Source organism: Nelumbo nucifera, chromosome 5, assembly GCF_055504915.1.
Source record: "Nelumbo nucifera cultivar China Antique chromosome 5, China Antique-T2T, whole genome shotgun sequence".
NCBI lineage: Eukaryota > Viridiplantae > Streptophyta > Magnoliopsida > Proteales > Nelumbonaceae > Nelumbo > Nelumbo nucifera.
Window position 1 is genome coordinate 23,915,593 of NC_142653.1, and position 16,480 is coordinate 23,932,072.

Sequence of the window (16,480 nt, forward strand, 5' to 3'; positions counted from 1 at the left end):
ATGCTGAAGCTAAGATCTTCCTCATTTCTCTCAATTCTGTGTCTCCTCCTTCCAATGAGTTGTACCATTGATGCTGGGCCTTCTGGTTGTGAACCATAATTTCTAATACCAATTGGTTGTGCGGGCCCAGCCCAAAGCAAATTTGACCGAGACGTTATAACTCACAACAAATGCAGGGAAACCAGCAGCAAATTGGTTCATTCTATCCATCTGATCAGATTTCACAGGACCTCACTACTCATCCATTCAATGTGAGAGAGAGATTCGTTTACGCTCCAGTCTCCACGTTTAATTCTTGGATTGCGGTTTTTTTTTTCTGCAACAGAAAATTCAGGGCTATGATTCGATGTTTACATTTGCAAAATTTTTACTATGAAAAAAGGTATATATATATACACCAGAAAAGTCCAAAAAAAAGTCGAATACTTAAGTACCATTTGTCTCTTAACTGTACTATGACCATTAACCCCTTCGCACGTGCCACTCCTTGAAAAGCCACGCCACGTTATGACGATGGTGCAGAGCAAGAAGATGATTCCCATCTGATGGTAGTCATGATATGGAGAAAGAAAAAAACAGTGAGTTTTTAGTCTGAGTAGGTTCTGCCATATTCGTCTTTAATAGCTTATCCTACGCCTACCGTACTCGAGCTCTCTTTATTGCTGTATCTGCAACTCGAACCACAAGGAAGAAGAGAAAATAAAATCAAAATGGGGAGGTATGCAACCATAACTTCCACCCTCTTCTTCTTGTCCAACAATCTATCTGTTCTGTGTTTTTTTTTTCTCATTCTCTTTTATCGATTATGTATTTCTTGACTGGTGACGGACTGACGGTATCGTGTCTTGTTTCAGGAAGAGAAGAAACCGGAGGAGAAGAAAGTAGAATATCAGAAGAAAGGAGAAGAAGGGAAGAAAACAGAACAAGAGAAGAAGGAAGAAGCCAAGCCCGATAAGCCAAGTGGGGAGAAGGAGGAGAGGAAAACAGAGGAATCCAAGGATTCCAAGGGTTCAGAAGAAGCCAAGGAGAAGGAGCCCCCTCCTCCACCAGAAGAAGTCGTTCTTAGAGTCTACATGCATTGCGAGGGGTGCGCTAAGAAGGTCAAGAGAAGCTTGAGGGGATTTGAAGGTTCGAGTTTAAGAGATCCATTTTGACTTTGTCTTGCTCTGTGAGAGGTTATTGAATGTGGGTCTCGCCTTTTTATTTTTGTGTTGAAGTTTTTTTCCAGACAGAGAGAGGAGAGAGGAGAAGACTTCACTCACTGTTCGAGTCTTCGAGAGAAGGAGAGAGGGAGCATTACCCAAGAGAGTTCGAGAGACCCGAGGGCACTGCTGCTGCAGCTGGAAGCCCAAGAAGCTTAAGTAGGTCGGAGTCCGAGGGGTTAAAGTTAAGGAGCCGGGAAGAGGAAGAGGATGATGACGATGAGAAGCGACGACAGAAACAAGAAACCCTAGACGAAAGGAACAACGCACGGAAGAAGAGATTAAAAAATGAACAGAGCGGGGAAGCGATGGGCTTGAAGAGCAGATCGGTCATTCAATGAACCACTTTTAATTAATGGAGTTCTTATTTTTGTATTCACATTTTATATGGATCTTCCGGCCTTCTATGAGATTTTCTATTATGAATAAATAAAGAGTTTACTTTCATTACCCATAGAGTAAAAAACAAGTAGCTCGACCGGTAAAGTAGCATACCTAGGGTACAAACACCAAAGGAAAGAGACCAGCGGTCCGAACTCCCCTCGAGGAAACCAACTCCCTAAGAGGAGTCTGAACTCCCTACAAAGGGCCCGACCTCCCTACTAAGAGCTCGAACTCCGTACGAGGAGCTCGAACTTTCCCTTTGGCCCCGAGCCACACAAAGCAGTGACCCAAATAGGCCCGTCTCATGACAGTTCGGGAACCCCCTCTTATCCGAACTCAAGACTTCGCCTCGCACATCGCTCCAAGCACTTTGCCTCCAGAGCATTGAACTAGACGAACCACACCGTACTTGACACCGAAGGAGTCCGTATCCAAGGGCGGCGAACCTGACTAACTTGGGATCTGACACTTGACGGCCGCACTTCAACGGCCACCTGCCATCATCACCTGCCACCACCATCTCCAGTTACAGAGACGGCTCCGACAAAAACAGCAATGACGGCTCTGCCCCAGCAAAGGCAATGACGCCCGAACTGGCAGAAGCACGGAAGTAATCATTCCTGACCGGACAGAAGTCTAGGAGTGATTGCGCGAGGTGGTTATAAAAGGCTCTCCACCCCCCCAAAGAGGAGGTATGCAAATTTTGCGCTATCTGGTTTTATCTTGCCTTTGAAGGATTTTAACTTGAGCTCCGAAGCCTTTACATCGGGTTCCCCCCGGAGCTTCCTCATCTCCCCTGTTTCAGGTTCCCTGCTACTCAGTTCAGAGGCAAGGTCGTTGACAGCTAAGACCGGCCGGATTGCGCATCATCAATTGGCGCCGTCCGTGGAAAAGCGCTTCAAAAAGCCTCCCTCCAAACTCTCATAACCTCTTTTCTTCAAAAAACCCAACACTCATGGCTTCTTCCAGCAACGCCGGATGTGGCACGGAGACAAACACCACCGGGGAACAACTTCAAGTTCCCGTGGTGTGCGTTGGACAGTTCACCATCCCCCTTTCGGTGGATGGGATCCCCAGCTTGATTGCGCCACAAGCAGTGGCACCCGTAAACCTTCCTGCCACGAGCATCCCCTTTCCTCCCCCCATTGAGACAACCTTTACTGAACCAACTGCCGTCCCCCTGGCAACCCGCCAAAACCGGTTGGACGACCTGATGCAGTGCATGCGGGCAATGCAAGCCCAAATGCAACAGTTCCAACAACACCAGCACCAAGTACTGCACAACATCTCCCAGTATCACTATAAACAGCAATTTCCCCAACTGCCGTTGAACCAACCACTACTTCCACCTCGGCACCCTGCTCCGAGGCCGGTTAAGGCCTCCCCGCCAAGGAAAGGCCTTCCGGCCCCAGAACCCCCCTAACAGCCAGGCCTCGTCCCCAGGCCAAAGAGAGAGAAAAATCATCCCCGCCTCGCAGCTCGCAGGCGGGTCGGGAACCTCGCCCGCAAGATCGGCACCTCGGCGCTCCAAGCCCGAGTTCCCGCTCACGGAAAACCGATTCGGCGCTCTGGCAGCAAACTACCTGCATTCCGAGCCCATCGAGCTCGGCAACACGGAGGCCAGCAGCGCCAGTACAAGGCCCACTCAACAACGAAGGCGCCGACGAAGTCACCGAACCGCCAGCCGTGTCTTGTCAGAGCTCAGAGGCAAAGAAGAGACGAGCTCGGACAAGGTAGGAGCTGCCCCGATTCTCTCAGTTCCTTCCCCCCTCGCATCAGAACTCCTGGCGGTCCCCTTGCCCAGAGATTTCAAGCTCCCACCTCTGGACAAGTATGACGGGTCCTTCGACCCCAACGACCACGATGACGCTTTCCAGTCCCAAATGCACCTCGCCAGGGCCAGCGAATCGTGCATGTGCGTGGCCTTCACCACCACTTTCAGGGGGGTAGCCCGCACTTGGGACAGGAACCTAGCCCCTGGGTCGATAAAGTGCTGGGCCCAGTTCGTGCAGGTCTTCACCGCACACTTTGTCACCAGCAAACGGTGCCCCAAAACAGAGGAAAACATCTTCGGAGTAGTCCAAAGGGAAGGAGAATCCATCTGGGGCTACATCAAGCGATTCAATGAAGCATGCTTGCAGATACCGTGGTTAGACCCCGCGGTGCAGCTCGCGGCGGCCAAAAGATGAGTAACACACAAAGAGTTCAAATGGCACATCGTAGCTAACCAACCCGCAACTGTGGCCGAATTCCTCAAGCTCGCGGACAAGTTCATGAGGACAGTGGAAGAAATCAACCAACGAACCGAAGGCGGGAACGAGAAAAGAAAGAGGGAAGGCGAGCCCTCCAACCCAGTCGACAGGAAAAACCCGGCCCGGGAGCCGAAGCCAAACCAGTCGTTCCGGGCTCCCCTAGCAGTTCGGATGTATTACACGCTGTTAAACACGAGGCAGACCGAGATCTTAATGACAATCAAGGACGCCCCATACGTGAAGTGGCCACCTCGCCTATAGGGAAATCCGAACGAGAGAAATAAGAATTTGTATTGTAGTTTCCATAGAGACCACGGTCATAGTACCGAGTAGTGTAATAATCTCCGGGACGAGATAGAGGGACTCATCCGTCGCGGATACTTAAGAAATTTTTTACAGCACAACAATAATAACAATAAGGCAGATCGGCAAGGGGAGCACGAAAAGGATGCCCCCGAATCTTGTAGCAGACCTGTCGAACCGTTGCAGCGACAGCCTCCGGAAGAGAGGCCAGTTCGGGGAACCATCCATGTAATTGTGGGAGGTTCGGTGGTAGCAGGATGTACCTCGGCAGCAGCTCGGACTTCAATTCGCGAAGCAGCCCTCGAGGAACGGAACCCCCCAAAAAGACCAAAGACCGAATAACCAATCTTCTTCACGGAAGACGACGCGCGAGAGGTCCACTACCCCCACGAGGACGCGCTTGTCATTAAACTAAGGATCAACGACTTCGAGGTCAGACGCGTACTCGTAGATTCGGGCAGCTCAGCGGACATCCTCTTTAAAGCAGCATTTGACCAGCTACAGTTACAGAGGAGCGAGATGAAGCCCGCGAACAGTCCTCTGGTGGGTTTCACCGGAGAGGAAGTAAGGCCCCTCGGAAAAATAACAGTACCTGTGGAAGTCGGCACATGGCCTTGCGCGGTCAAACTCAACCATGATTTCCTGGTGGTCGCGACTCCCTCCCCATACAATGCCATAATTGGGCGGCCAATCACGCATGTCCTACGGGCGGTGGTCTCCACCTACTATTTGGCCATGAAGTTCCCTACGGACTTCGGTGTGGGGGTAGCGCGGGGCGACCAGCTCGAGTCCCGCAAGTGTTATGTTGCCGCCCTGAAGGGAAAAACCAAGGTGGCCGACGACCTTGAACTGGAGTAGCCTGCGGAGCAAGGCGAGGAACGAGCTTCGCCCACAAAGGAAACAGTCGCAGTCCCGACTTCGGCTACGGACCCAGCTCGCACACTACAGATCGGGGCTTCCGTCGAGGAACGCCTACGAACCAAACTGGTGAGTTTTTTACTTCAAAATTTAGATATTTTTGCCTGGTCCGCGGCCGACATGCCCGGTATTAGCCCCGGCCTAATAACTCACAAACTTAATACTGACCCTGTACTCAGACCCGTTAGACAAAAGAAACGCAACTTAGCCCCAGAGCGCTAGAGGGCGGTCGACGAGGATGTCGAGAAGCTCCTCGCAGCAGACTTCATAAGGGAAGTCCATTACCCGAGCTGGGTGGCCAACCCAGTGCTAGTAAAAAATGCGAACGGCAAGTGGCACATGTGTGTCGACTACACCGACCTGAACCGAGCTTGCCCGAAAGATTGCTTCCCCCTCCCCAGAATTGACCGCCTAGTGGACGCGACCTCGGGACATGAATTGCTAAGCTTTCTGGATGCCTACTCGGGCTACAACCAAATCCAGATGGACCAGTCCGATGAGGAAAAAACCAACTTCATAACCGAGTTCGTCCTGTACTGCTACAAGGTCACGCCCTTCGGATTAAAAAATGCTGGGGCGACCTTCCAAAGACTTGTAAATAGGCTGTTTCGGCCCCCGATTGGCATGAAGATAGAATGTTATGTAGACGACATGGTCGTCAAGACACAGTTTTCACAGGAATTAATACAAGACTTAGATTCTGTCTTCCAAATCCTGCATCAATTTAGCAGAAAATTGAACCCTAACAAATGCGTCTTCGGCGTCACCTCGAGCAATTTCCTAGGGTACATTGTCAATTGGCGCGGTATTGAGGCCAACCCGGACAGGATAAAAGCCATCCTAGATATGAGACCACCCCAGAAAGTAAAAGAAGTTCAGAGGCTAAACAGCCGCATAGCCGCTCTAAGCCGCTTCATGTCCAAATCAGCAGACCGCTGCCTACCTTTCTTCAAAGCAATCAAAGGCAAAGGGTTCGAGTGGACCCAAGACTGCCAGCTCGCGTTTGACGAGCTAAAAGGTTACCTCGCTAGTGTGCCAACCTTAGCCCGGCCCGAGGAGGGCGAGGTCTTAGAACTGTACCTCTCGGCAAGCGACGAGGTGGTCAGTTCGGTACTAATAAAAGAAACAGACCGGGTCCAGCGACCCATCTATTATGTTAGTAAAATTTTGCAGGGAGCAGAGACAAGGTACCCGCAGATAGAAAAGATAGCATACGCACTGGTGATAGAAGCTCGGAAACTCCGCCCGTACTTCCAGGCTCACACCATCATCGTCCTGACTAACAAACCTCTGAGGCAAGTTTTACTCAAACCCGAGGTTTCCGGTCGACTGACGAAATGGGCCATCGAACTCAGCGAGTACGACCTCCAGTACAAGCCAAGAACTGCTATTAAGGCCCAAGCCTTGGCAAATTTTATCGCCGAGTGTGCGTTTAGCCACGAAGCCCCTGAGCCGGTCGAGCCTGAGATCCCCAGTTCGGGCGAGCTCGGAGCTCTCGAGCCAATAGAGTCTGAACCCCGTGAAGTAGCAGCTTGTGTAGCATCTCTCCTGGTTAGGCCGAACGCGAACTGGGATGAGGAGCCCTGGATCCTTCACGTAGATGGCCCCTCGAACCAGCAGGGCGGCGAGGCTAGAATAGTGCTACGCGGCTCGAGCGGAACAAAATTGGAAGGTCGCAAAGCACATAGTTATCTGCAGCGATTCCCAGCTCGTGGTCAACCAAGTTACAGGCGAGTACAAAGCACGCGAGCTCACTATGATTGCATACTTGGCAAAAGTAAAGGAGGCTCTACTCAACTTCCAGTCACACTTCATCAGGCAAATCCCAAGGTCAGAGAACACTGAGGCCGACGACCTGTCCCGGCTAGCCAGCACGAGTCACAACGCCATGAGAACCATGTACATAAAGGACTTACCTCGGCCCAACATTCTCGATGGGCAGAAGAGGTCGCTCCCGTCTTTGAAGCAGAGCCGAGCTGGATCGACCCACTCACGAGCTTCCTGCTAGATGGAACCCTCCCTGCGGACCGCAATGCAGCCAAGACGGTGCAGTGCCAGTCAGCCAAATACATCATAATAGATGAACGGTTGTACCGACGATCCTACACGCTCCCCTACCTGCGATGCTTGCGACCTGCCGAAGCCGAGCTCGTACTCCGCGACACTCATGAAGGCTTGTGCGGCGGACACCTGGGGGGCAGAGCCCTCGCTCAAAAGGCACTTCGACAAGGATACTACTGGCCAACAATGAAGGCAGAGGCCGTCAAGCTCGTCAGAAAATGTGACAAGTGTCAGAAGCATGCCAATATCCACCATCAGCCTGCTGCCGACCTCAAGTACCTCACCAGTCCATGGCCCTTTGCACAATGGGGCATCGACCTTCTGGGGCCATTCCCGCCAGCAACAGGTGGGAGAAAGTTACCAGTGGTGGCAGTAGATTACTTTACAAAGTGGATAGAAGTTGAACCTCTGGCAACAGTTACAGCCCGAAACATACAGAACTTCTTTTGGAAGAACATAGTATGTCGCTTCGGGCTACCCCGGATACTGATCTCCGACAACGGCAAACAGTTCGAGGATATCAAGTTCCAAGAATGGTGCCAAAGTATGGGAATTAGTCAGAACTTCACGTCGGTCGCACACCCGCAGGCAAATGGTCAAACAAAAATAATGAACAGGGCCATCCTCCGCACACTGAAAGCACGACTAGACCGAGCTAAAGGGTTGTGGGCGGACGAGCTACCAAGTGTTCTATGGGCTCACCGAACCACGAAAAAAACTGCCACAGAAGAGACCCCCTTTAACCTCACCTACGGCACCGAAGCGGTAATCCCGACGGAAATCGAAGTACCTACGCTGCGACTAGAAGCATACGACGAGCAGACAAACGGAGACGAGTTACACACCAACCTCGACCTATTGGACGAGGTGAGAGACCTCGCGCACATCCGAACTGCGGCCTACCAGCAAAAGGTAGCTCGGTACTGTAACGCCAGAGTAAAGAAGAGGAGCTTCTGCGTCGGCGACCTGGTTCTCCGTAAGATAATGGTACCTGAACCCGGCGTAGGAAAACTCGGACCAAATTGGGAAGGACCCTACAGAGTAAAGAAAGCACTCGGGGGGGCATACGAGCTCGAAACCTTAGAGGGAAAGCAAGTACCCCGAGCATGGAACATTGTCAACCTAAGGCGATACTACCTATAGACCGCCAAGCAAAGTGGATAAAATCACCACCAAAACAGGCTGCGCAAGTGCGGTAGCCCGGACAGGAAACAGATCGGACGTATGATTAGTTCGACAAATATGCTCAGTTCGGGAGAAAGAACAACCGACACTTAAGCAAAAGTCATTCCATTTCAAAAGTATGGTAGTACATAAAAAAAAAATTTACAAGCCCGGAGCTATTTCTTCATTATCAGAAGGCACTTCAACAACACCCGAAGGCCCCGCCTCGCCCTCGGAGTCTAGCTCACCGTCAGCAGCATTGGCCATCTCCTGAGTTATGCGCGAAGTGGATATGGCGCTAAAATCGAGCTCGGGGTACGTATTTCGGATCATCCACCGGCTTAGTTTAAAACCCCTCCTGTATGAATCCACCATCAGATCATCAAAGCCCGACGAAGCAATGTACTCATCGACAGCCTTCTTCTTGGCATCTTCGATACCTTGAGAAAAGATCTGCGTCCTCTCCCTGATGTCCTCCTGAAGGTACTCGACCTGATGCTGCAGATCCAGCCTCAAGTCCGTCATGTGCTTCACCACCACTCTCATGGCCTCGACATCTCTCTGAGACCTCGCCTGCCTGATCCGTGAAAAACGGGCAGTCTCTTCGGCAGCGCGATGAGCCTCTTCGGTAGCTCGCGCCTGCCTCGAGCTCCTCTCCACCTGAGCCGCCAAGGCGTGAATAAAAGAATTCACCTACTAAAAGGGACCAAGTGATTAAAAGAACCAACAAAACGAAAGCCAAAGAGCTCTAAAAGAGGGAGAACACTTGCCACCGTGGCATGGGTAACGGCACGACAGGCCACTTGATGCAGAGGGAGATCAGTCCACGCCACGACCTCCTCGGGGAAAATAGCCTCCTTACTCCTTTGAAGAGCATGGGTCGGTGACAACACACTCCTAAAATCTCCCGGGGCCCCCGAGCCCGAGGGCCCAGCTCGCGTATGAGCAAACCCGGAGTAAGCAGGAGCACCGGAGTATGTAGGAGCCCCTATGTAGGTAGTCTCAGCATAAGGGCCCCCTGCCGGCTCCTGCATTGGAGGGACCATCTTGGGCTCCTTGGGCAGATCTTCTGGCTGATAGTCCGACACCTCGGGCTCCGCATCCCGGGGCATCCCGGGGTGAGTTTGCTTGGCAACCCGCTTTCTCCTCTTCATGCCTTGAAACAAGTGCCCACCCCGGGTCCCTCGAGAATCCATCACACCTGCAAAAAGAAGCTCGCCATCAGTAAAAAGCAAGAAAGACCGCAAGATAAGAATCTCCAAGTAAAGAACCTACCCGAACTCAGGCCGGCCACAATGAGCTTGACCTCCGTCAGATACTGTTGACACTTCAGCCCAAGCCGCGCCCATTGCCAGAGGCCCTTCGCCGTCTCTTTGTCAAGTGTGACCCCGGAGTCAGGAGCGGCCATCCCCCACCCGGTCTAAAACGGCCACCCCAGCACACTTCGCACCCCGAAATAGTCTCGCTTCCATGCTGGGACCATGTTGGGGAGCTCATGTAAAAGCTTAAAGCCCGGGCGAGGAGACAGGTTGTAAGCTCGCCTACGCCCGGGGAGGGGACCCGCTTGCTTCTTAAGCATCAAGATTGAAGAAAAAATCTCCAAATCCAACAGAAAGCTCTCTTCACAAAATAAGGAGATATTCCCCACCAAATTTCGAATGGAATTCGGGTGAAGCTGGCCGACCGTCACGCCGAAGTGGTTCAAGACTTCGAAAAGGAGGGGATGGAAAGGCAATCGCAGCCCCGCGGCGAGCTGCTCCCGGAATATCACGATCTCATCAGGAGCGTGTTCCCAAGGAAAGCTACCCGAAGGTATGAAATAAGCGTACTCCCCGGGCAAGTTATAATAGGTAATGAGGGATTGGAGCCCCTCAGGCGTCATGGTCGAAGGACCAAACTTGTCTAACATCCGACCCCGACAAGAGGTGGACGCCAAACTACCCGAAGCGCCTCGGCCTACGAGCTCGAACTCTTCCTCGAGCTCTACCTCCGGCTCGCTAGGGCTATCGGGGGATGCAACTCGGTTCGTAGAACCTGCATCAGACCCGCTGAAAGGACTATCTGAGCCATTCAAGCTAGACATCGGGGAGTGAGATGGGATCTTGGAAAGTACTCACCCGGACAAAGGCTATAGACCACAGGAGCTCGGACGAGCAGAAGACCTTGAACGTGAACTGAAAAAACCTGGGCGCGAACTGGATGCGAGCTGAAACTCGGACGTGAGCTCGAGAGAAATACAAAAGTGACAACAACTGGGGTCCCCCCCGCTATTTATACTCACAGTGACCAAAAGGCGACGGCTTAGATCAAAGCCAATCTGACGGCCTACAGCCACGCTAACCGCACGTCCCCCGAGACCGAAACGTGATTGGCGCACGTCTTTTTGAAACTGACAAAGCGTCGGCGCACATCTTTTCGAAACTGACGGAACGCCAGCGCACGTCTCCTCAGTAAAAGCGGCAACGGCACGTCTTTTTCAAATTTGAAAAGACGCCCACTATCGCGCCCCCCAAGTGGCGCGCTTTTTGAAATTTCGAAATAAAACGCGCACCGCCACATCTATCAGCGATTAGGCAGGCCGGCGCGCTTCCTGCCTAATGGACGCTGGAAGAAACCCAAGGAACCCTGACAACGCACCTCGCACCGTCAGAACCAAGATTCAAAGTGCAGGGCAAATCTACCTGACACCTTGCGAACTCCCCGCGCCAGGGCAAGACCCTTAGCACAAGGAGTGGGGGGCAATTGATGCAGGAAGATTTGGCCCGACCTCGTAAATCATGCCACGTGGCAAAAAACAAGTAGCTCGGCACTTAAAGCAGCATACCTAGGGTACAAACACCAAAGGGAAGAGACCAGCGGTCCGAACTCCCCTCGAGGAGACCGAACTCCCCTCGAGGAAACCAACTCCCTAAGAGGAGCCCGAACTCCCTACAAGGGGCCCGAACTCCCTAAAAGGAGCCCGACCTCCGTACTAAGAGCTCGAACTCCCTACGAGGAGCCCGAACTCTCCCTTTGGCCCCGAGCCACACAAAGCAGTGACCCGAACTGGCCCGTCTCATGACAGTTCGGGCCCCCCCCTTATCCGAACTCAAGACTTCGCCTCGCACACCGCTCCAAGCATTTCGCCTCCAGAGCATTGAACTAGACGAACCACACTGTACCTGACACCGAAGGAGTCCGTATCCAGGGGCGGCGCATCTGACTGACTTGGGATCTGACGCTTGACGGCCGCACTTCAACGGCCACCTGCCACCACCATCTCCAGTTACAGAGACGGCTCCGACAAAAAGAGCAGTGACGGTTCTGCCCCAGCAGAGGCAATGACGCCCAAACTGGCAGAAGCACGGAAGTAATCATTCCCGACCTGACAGAAGTCTAGGAGTGAGTGCGCGAGGTGGTTATAAAAGGCTCTCCACCCCCCAAAGAGGAGGTATGCAAACTTTGCGCTATCTGGTTTTATCTTGCCTTTGAAGGATTTTAACTTGAGCTTTGGAGCCTTTACACCGGGTTCCCCCCGGAGCTTCCTCATCTCCCCCATTTCAAGTTCCCTGCTACTCAGTTCAGAGGCAAGGTCGTTGACAGCTAAGACCGGCCGAATTGCGTATCATCAGTTCTGGTTTCCAACTGTGTGTTAAGCTATTCTTAATTCTAGTTCAAAGTTCAAACATACAGATTGCATTGGGACAGGAGTGGAAGTCTTGTGAGTTCACGTTGTCGTAGATTGACCAAAAGCTTGAAATGTTCAATGTATCTATAATAGCTTGAAAACAAGTATTCCCATTCAATAATAGCTTGTTCTCTCCATTTTTTTATCAAACCTTTTATCTTGGTGTCAAGGGAATACAATTGAGACAAAAATTGTTAGATTTTCAATGTTAGAACTTATAACAATTAAGACTGACAAGTACAGCCGGTTTACAGTTGTTGCCAGTTGATTTCACACGGTCGGAGCTCGGTGAAACAAATAAATCGCCGCAAGTGGTGGTCTATAGAAAAGAAGAATTTCAGATTGGAGAGGAAATTGAGGAATAACATGTTTGGAAGGAAAATGAGGAGGGTGGATGCTTACCACTGGTTGATTCTTGTCGCCAGTTGACTCAATCCTCGAATAGGGCGACATGCACGCGCCCCGTGAACGTAGAGTCAACTGAGAGACGATCAAAATGGATTTGACTACCGGGCTGAAGGTGGTGGTGAAATCAACTCTGGAAACCAACGTGAAGCCTTGGGCAATAAGGTGAGTCTTGTAATGGCCACTGGAACCATCAGGCTTGTGTTTGATTTTATAAATTCATTTGGTGCTGACAACATTCATATCAGCGGAATAAGGAATAAGAGTCCACATGCATTGTAATCTTTGGCCATGGCATCACGCGCAGAGCGAAACGCTTTAGAATAGCAATTGATTCGGTATTGTCATCATTTAATTGAGCAAGAAAGCTATGGGGCAATGGATAGGTTGTGAGATGCGAGGGGGGGGGGGGGGGGGGCGGTATGGCTCCATGCTGTCGACTAGGAGGTGGTACAATTGGTGCGGAAGATCTTCGGGATGACACGTGCCACATGGACCAACATCTGGAGATGACGACTCAAATTAGGGTTGTTCATAAGAATGCTCAACCCGACCAAACCGATCAACCCGGACCGACCCAACCCGAGTCGGTCGGGTTTTCATCCGTACCGGTTGGTTTCGGGTTGGGCACATACATAAACCAAAATCTCGGGTCAGTTTCGGTTTTCTAAATTTTTATTTTATTGATTTACCTACCTAGTTTTACCTAGTTTTTTACTCTAAAAGGCCCATTATTGACACTTGTTTTTACATGAAGAATTTATTGATTTTATTCTTTACCTGAATTAAATTTAGATTTATCTTGGACTCTTCAATATCAAATTATCAACTAATTCAGATTTTATTTGGCTTTGTACAGGAGCAAAACCGAAACTGACCCAACCCAACACAAACCGACCAGGTCGGTTTGGCCTGTCAGTGGGTCGGTTTCGGTTCCCACCTTAGCTAACCCGACCAGGTCGGGTCGGTTGGGGAAATCCCAAGAAACAGACCCAACCCGACCCGTGAACACCCCTAGCTCAAATTGTGAGGGAAATGGTCCTGGCGATGGTGGAGTTGAGGTCACCGTCACGTTTGAAGGAAGATCAGAGGAAATATTTGGTGAGGATGCAGTTGGTGTAGACGACTCTGACATAGTTGAAGAATCTGAACTAGTGGGATGAGCAAATTGAGGTTGAAGATAGACTCCGAAGGGTGGAAAAACAATAGAACCATCAAGAGAAATACCGGGAAATAAGTGCTCATCAAAAGTGACATGTTGAGAAACATACTCACGACCAGTGGAGGGATGGAGACACCATTGGCCCTTGTGTTTGTTGCTATAGCCTAAGAAAATGCACTAATGAGAACAATAGGCAAACATGTTCCTGTTATAGGGACGGAGAAGAGGATAACACTCGCAGCCGAAGATCTTGAGTAACTTGTAATCCAGCAAAACACCAAACAACACCTCAAATAGAGATTTGCCATGTAGAACAGAGGAAGGGAGGCGATTAATTAAATAAACCGTTGTGAGTGCAGCATCGGCATAGAAGGAAAAGGGGAGCAACGAGGAGGCCAGTAAAGACAGTGTGGCTTCAATAACATGAAAATGTTTTCTTTCAGCCGAGCCATTATGTTCATGTGTGTGTGGGCAGGCAAGTCTGTGTGTAATGCCGACGGAGTCCAAATAAGACAAGAGTCTCTGGTATTCTCTACCCCAATCCGATTGTACAAATTTAATCTTAGTATTGAACAGGACTGCAACATGACATTTAAACTTTAAAAATACATCAAGAACATCGGACTTCTTATGCAATAAAAATAACCACGAGAATTTACTATAAGAATCCACAAAAAATCCCATAATAATGGAAACCAAAAGTAGATAACACTGGAATTGGTCCCCAGACATCAAAATAAATTAAATCTAAAGGACTATTAACAATAGTAGACGACGAGGGGAGAAATAACCTATGATTCTTGCCCATTTGACATGACTCACATACTAGATTCAACTTAGACTTGTATTGACCAACTTAAGGTAAGCCGAATTGCTTCACCACTTGTCTTACAATGCGAAGAGCAGGATGTCCAAGACGCTTGTGCCAATCATCAAGAGAGACATTCACCAACCAAAGCAGATGGTTTATTTGGAGCAAATTGATTGGAAGCGATACTGCCCGAAAGCTTATAGAGACCGTCTCTATTGGGCCCTCGAAGCAATGTTATCCCCGTATAATCCATCACAACAAACAAATCTCCATGAAATTCAAGATATAAATGATTATCTTGAGCAAACTTCTGGACATATAATAAATTCTTGGATAGGTTCAGCACATGAAAAATATCATTTATAGTAAACTGATGAGAGGCAGAATTAATAACAGATGAACCAACATGTCTAAACACCAAACCTGAGCCGTTACCAACTTTCACTTGATCGAACATTCCATATTTAGATCGATTTTGGAGATTCTCAACATCGGGTGTCATGTGATGAGTGGCTCCGCTATTCGGGTACCAAGTTGGGTCAAATGAGAAAGTAGAATCGTTGTTGTAGATTGCTGGTTTTGCTTCTTCATTCTGGAAGTTCAGATCATATCGGTGATGACACTTGACTACACCATGTCCCAATTTGTTGCACAATTGGAAAACTATTGGATTGTCGTGCCCCTGGCCTTTGTTATTGGTGCAACTATCAGAAGGACCATGCCCTTGCCTCGACTATAGTTGTTCTTGGGAGTACTAAACTGTTGATTATTACCGAAACCTTTCCCTTTGCGATTGGTGACATTCGTTGAGGGAGAATTGGAATCATATTAGTAGTGTTTTGTTCCAACCAGTTTTGTTCCAATCATATTAGTAGTGTTTTGGAATCATATTGGAACCAACTTGTGCTCTCATGGCCTCTGTTAGTGGTGTTTTGTTCCAACCAGCTTTCATGACCAAGACGAATTCGAAACACATCATCAACATCAAGGTCCTCTAGATCAGACCTATTAGTAATAGCGGTAACAACGGATTCATATTCAGATACGAGATCGACGAGAATATAGGGAATCAAATCACTGGCACTAATAGGTTCAGCTACTGTTGACAAGCTATCAGCAATTGACCTAGCTTTTCTAACATACTGAGAAATAGTCATACCTCATTTCTTTAAACTCTGCAATTGTCTCCTATATTGGAGCAGCCTCGAATGACAATAGTTTGCAAAAGACTTGGCGAGAGCATTCCACACTTCACGAGAGGAGCGATACCTGACAACTTGCGCAAAGGCACCCTCGGTGAGTGATGCAATAATCCATGAGAGCACAAGTTGGTCTTTCTCGAACCAGTCCAAGTATGCTAGATTTGGAATTCTAACTTCGCTACCATTTGGGTCCAGTATTTCTTTTGGAAGAGGGGCAATCGAGCCATCAACATAACCCATCAGCCGATTTGTGTAAAGAACAGGGAGTAGCTAAGCTTTTCAGAGCATGTAGTTGTCATTGTGCAGCTTAATTGGGAGATAGTGTGCGTCACTAATGTGGGAGGTGTTCGAACTCGAAGTGTGATCGAAGGTTGAACTTACGGTGGAGCTTTGTGCAATAGAGGAGTCACTAGAGGCCATTAGGGTGGTCATGGCTCTGATACCAAGTGAAGGTCACAACAACATGTAATGAGAGAACGAACTGGACCGATAATGAGCCCATCGTCCCTAATATATTTATATTAATAGAGTTGTTTATGTACAAGGAGTTCTCCTATCATGGGAACTTCACGGATAAGAAGATAAGAAGAGCTACATGATAAGATTTACATGAGAGACTGGTGGGAAACTAATGCAACTAAGAGAGCTATCTATTGTACACATGGAAGCTATTCTAATACTTGGCATGGGGAAAAGGCATGTATGATTTCCATGGTGTCTTCTACTTGTCTTCCCTCCTTCACCTAGGCTATTATTCTTGTACTGGTTTCTATATGATTCTAAGTATGGCATGGATAGTTGGATACTCGATCTCAGAGGCAGTCATATCAAATATAAGGACATGAAAGTGTGAATCCCATCATATCTGAAAACCAAAAGGTGGCCTTGCAAAGAATGATATTCTACAAACTCCTCCCAACCGTTCTGGAAAAACACATTTACCTTCACT

The 16,480-nt window shown here is 49.4% G+C and overlaps 1 protein-coding gene and 1 long non-coding RNA gene across 2 annotated transcripts; one reads left to right on the plus strand and one right to left on the minus strand.

Annotated features, from left to right (window-relative positions):
- The first annotated feature begins 986 nt into the window (after positions 1–986).
- Positions 987–1,652, plus strand: LOC104595837 (uncharacterized). Its single transcript, XR_016076638.1, has 2 exons — positions 987–1,128; positions 1,218–1,652. It is a non-coding gene; the product is annotated as an uncharacterized LOC104595837 (long non-coding RNA).
- A 12,798-nt stretch (positions 1,653–14,450) lies between these two features.
- Positions 14,451–15,771, minus strand: LOC148791297 (uncharacterized). Its single transcript, XM_088888144.1, has 3 exons — positions 15,580–15,771; positions 15,231–15,471; positions 14,451–14,956 (listed from the first exon to the last, which is right to left on the minus strand). The coding sequence occupies exons 1-3, from the start codon at positions 15,769–15,771 to the stop codon at positions 14,451–14,453; spliced, it is 939 nt and encodes a 312-aa protein (XP_088744270.1).
- Positions 15,772–16,480: the final 709 nt, after the last annotated feature.

Coding starts and splice junctions, on each gene's coding strand:
- LOC148791297 (XM_088888144.1), bottom strand. CDS start 15,771: ATGGGTTATGTTGATGGCTCGATTGCCCCTCTTCCAAAAGAAATACTG. Junction 15,472..15,579: donor GGTATCGCTCCTCTCGTGAA/GTGTGGAATGCT, acceptor ACTATTTCTCAG/TATGTTAGAAAAGCTAGGTC. Junction 14,957..15,230: donor CAGAGGCCATGAGAGCACAA/GTTGGTTCCAAT, acceptor GACATGGTGTAG/TCAAGTGTCATCACCGATAT.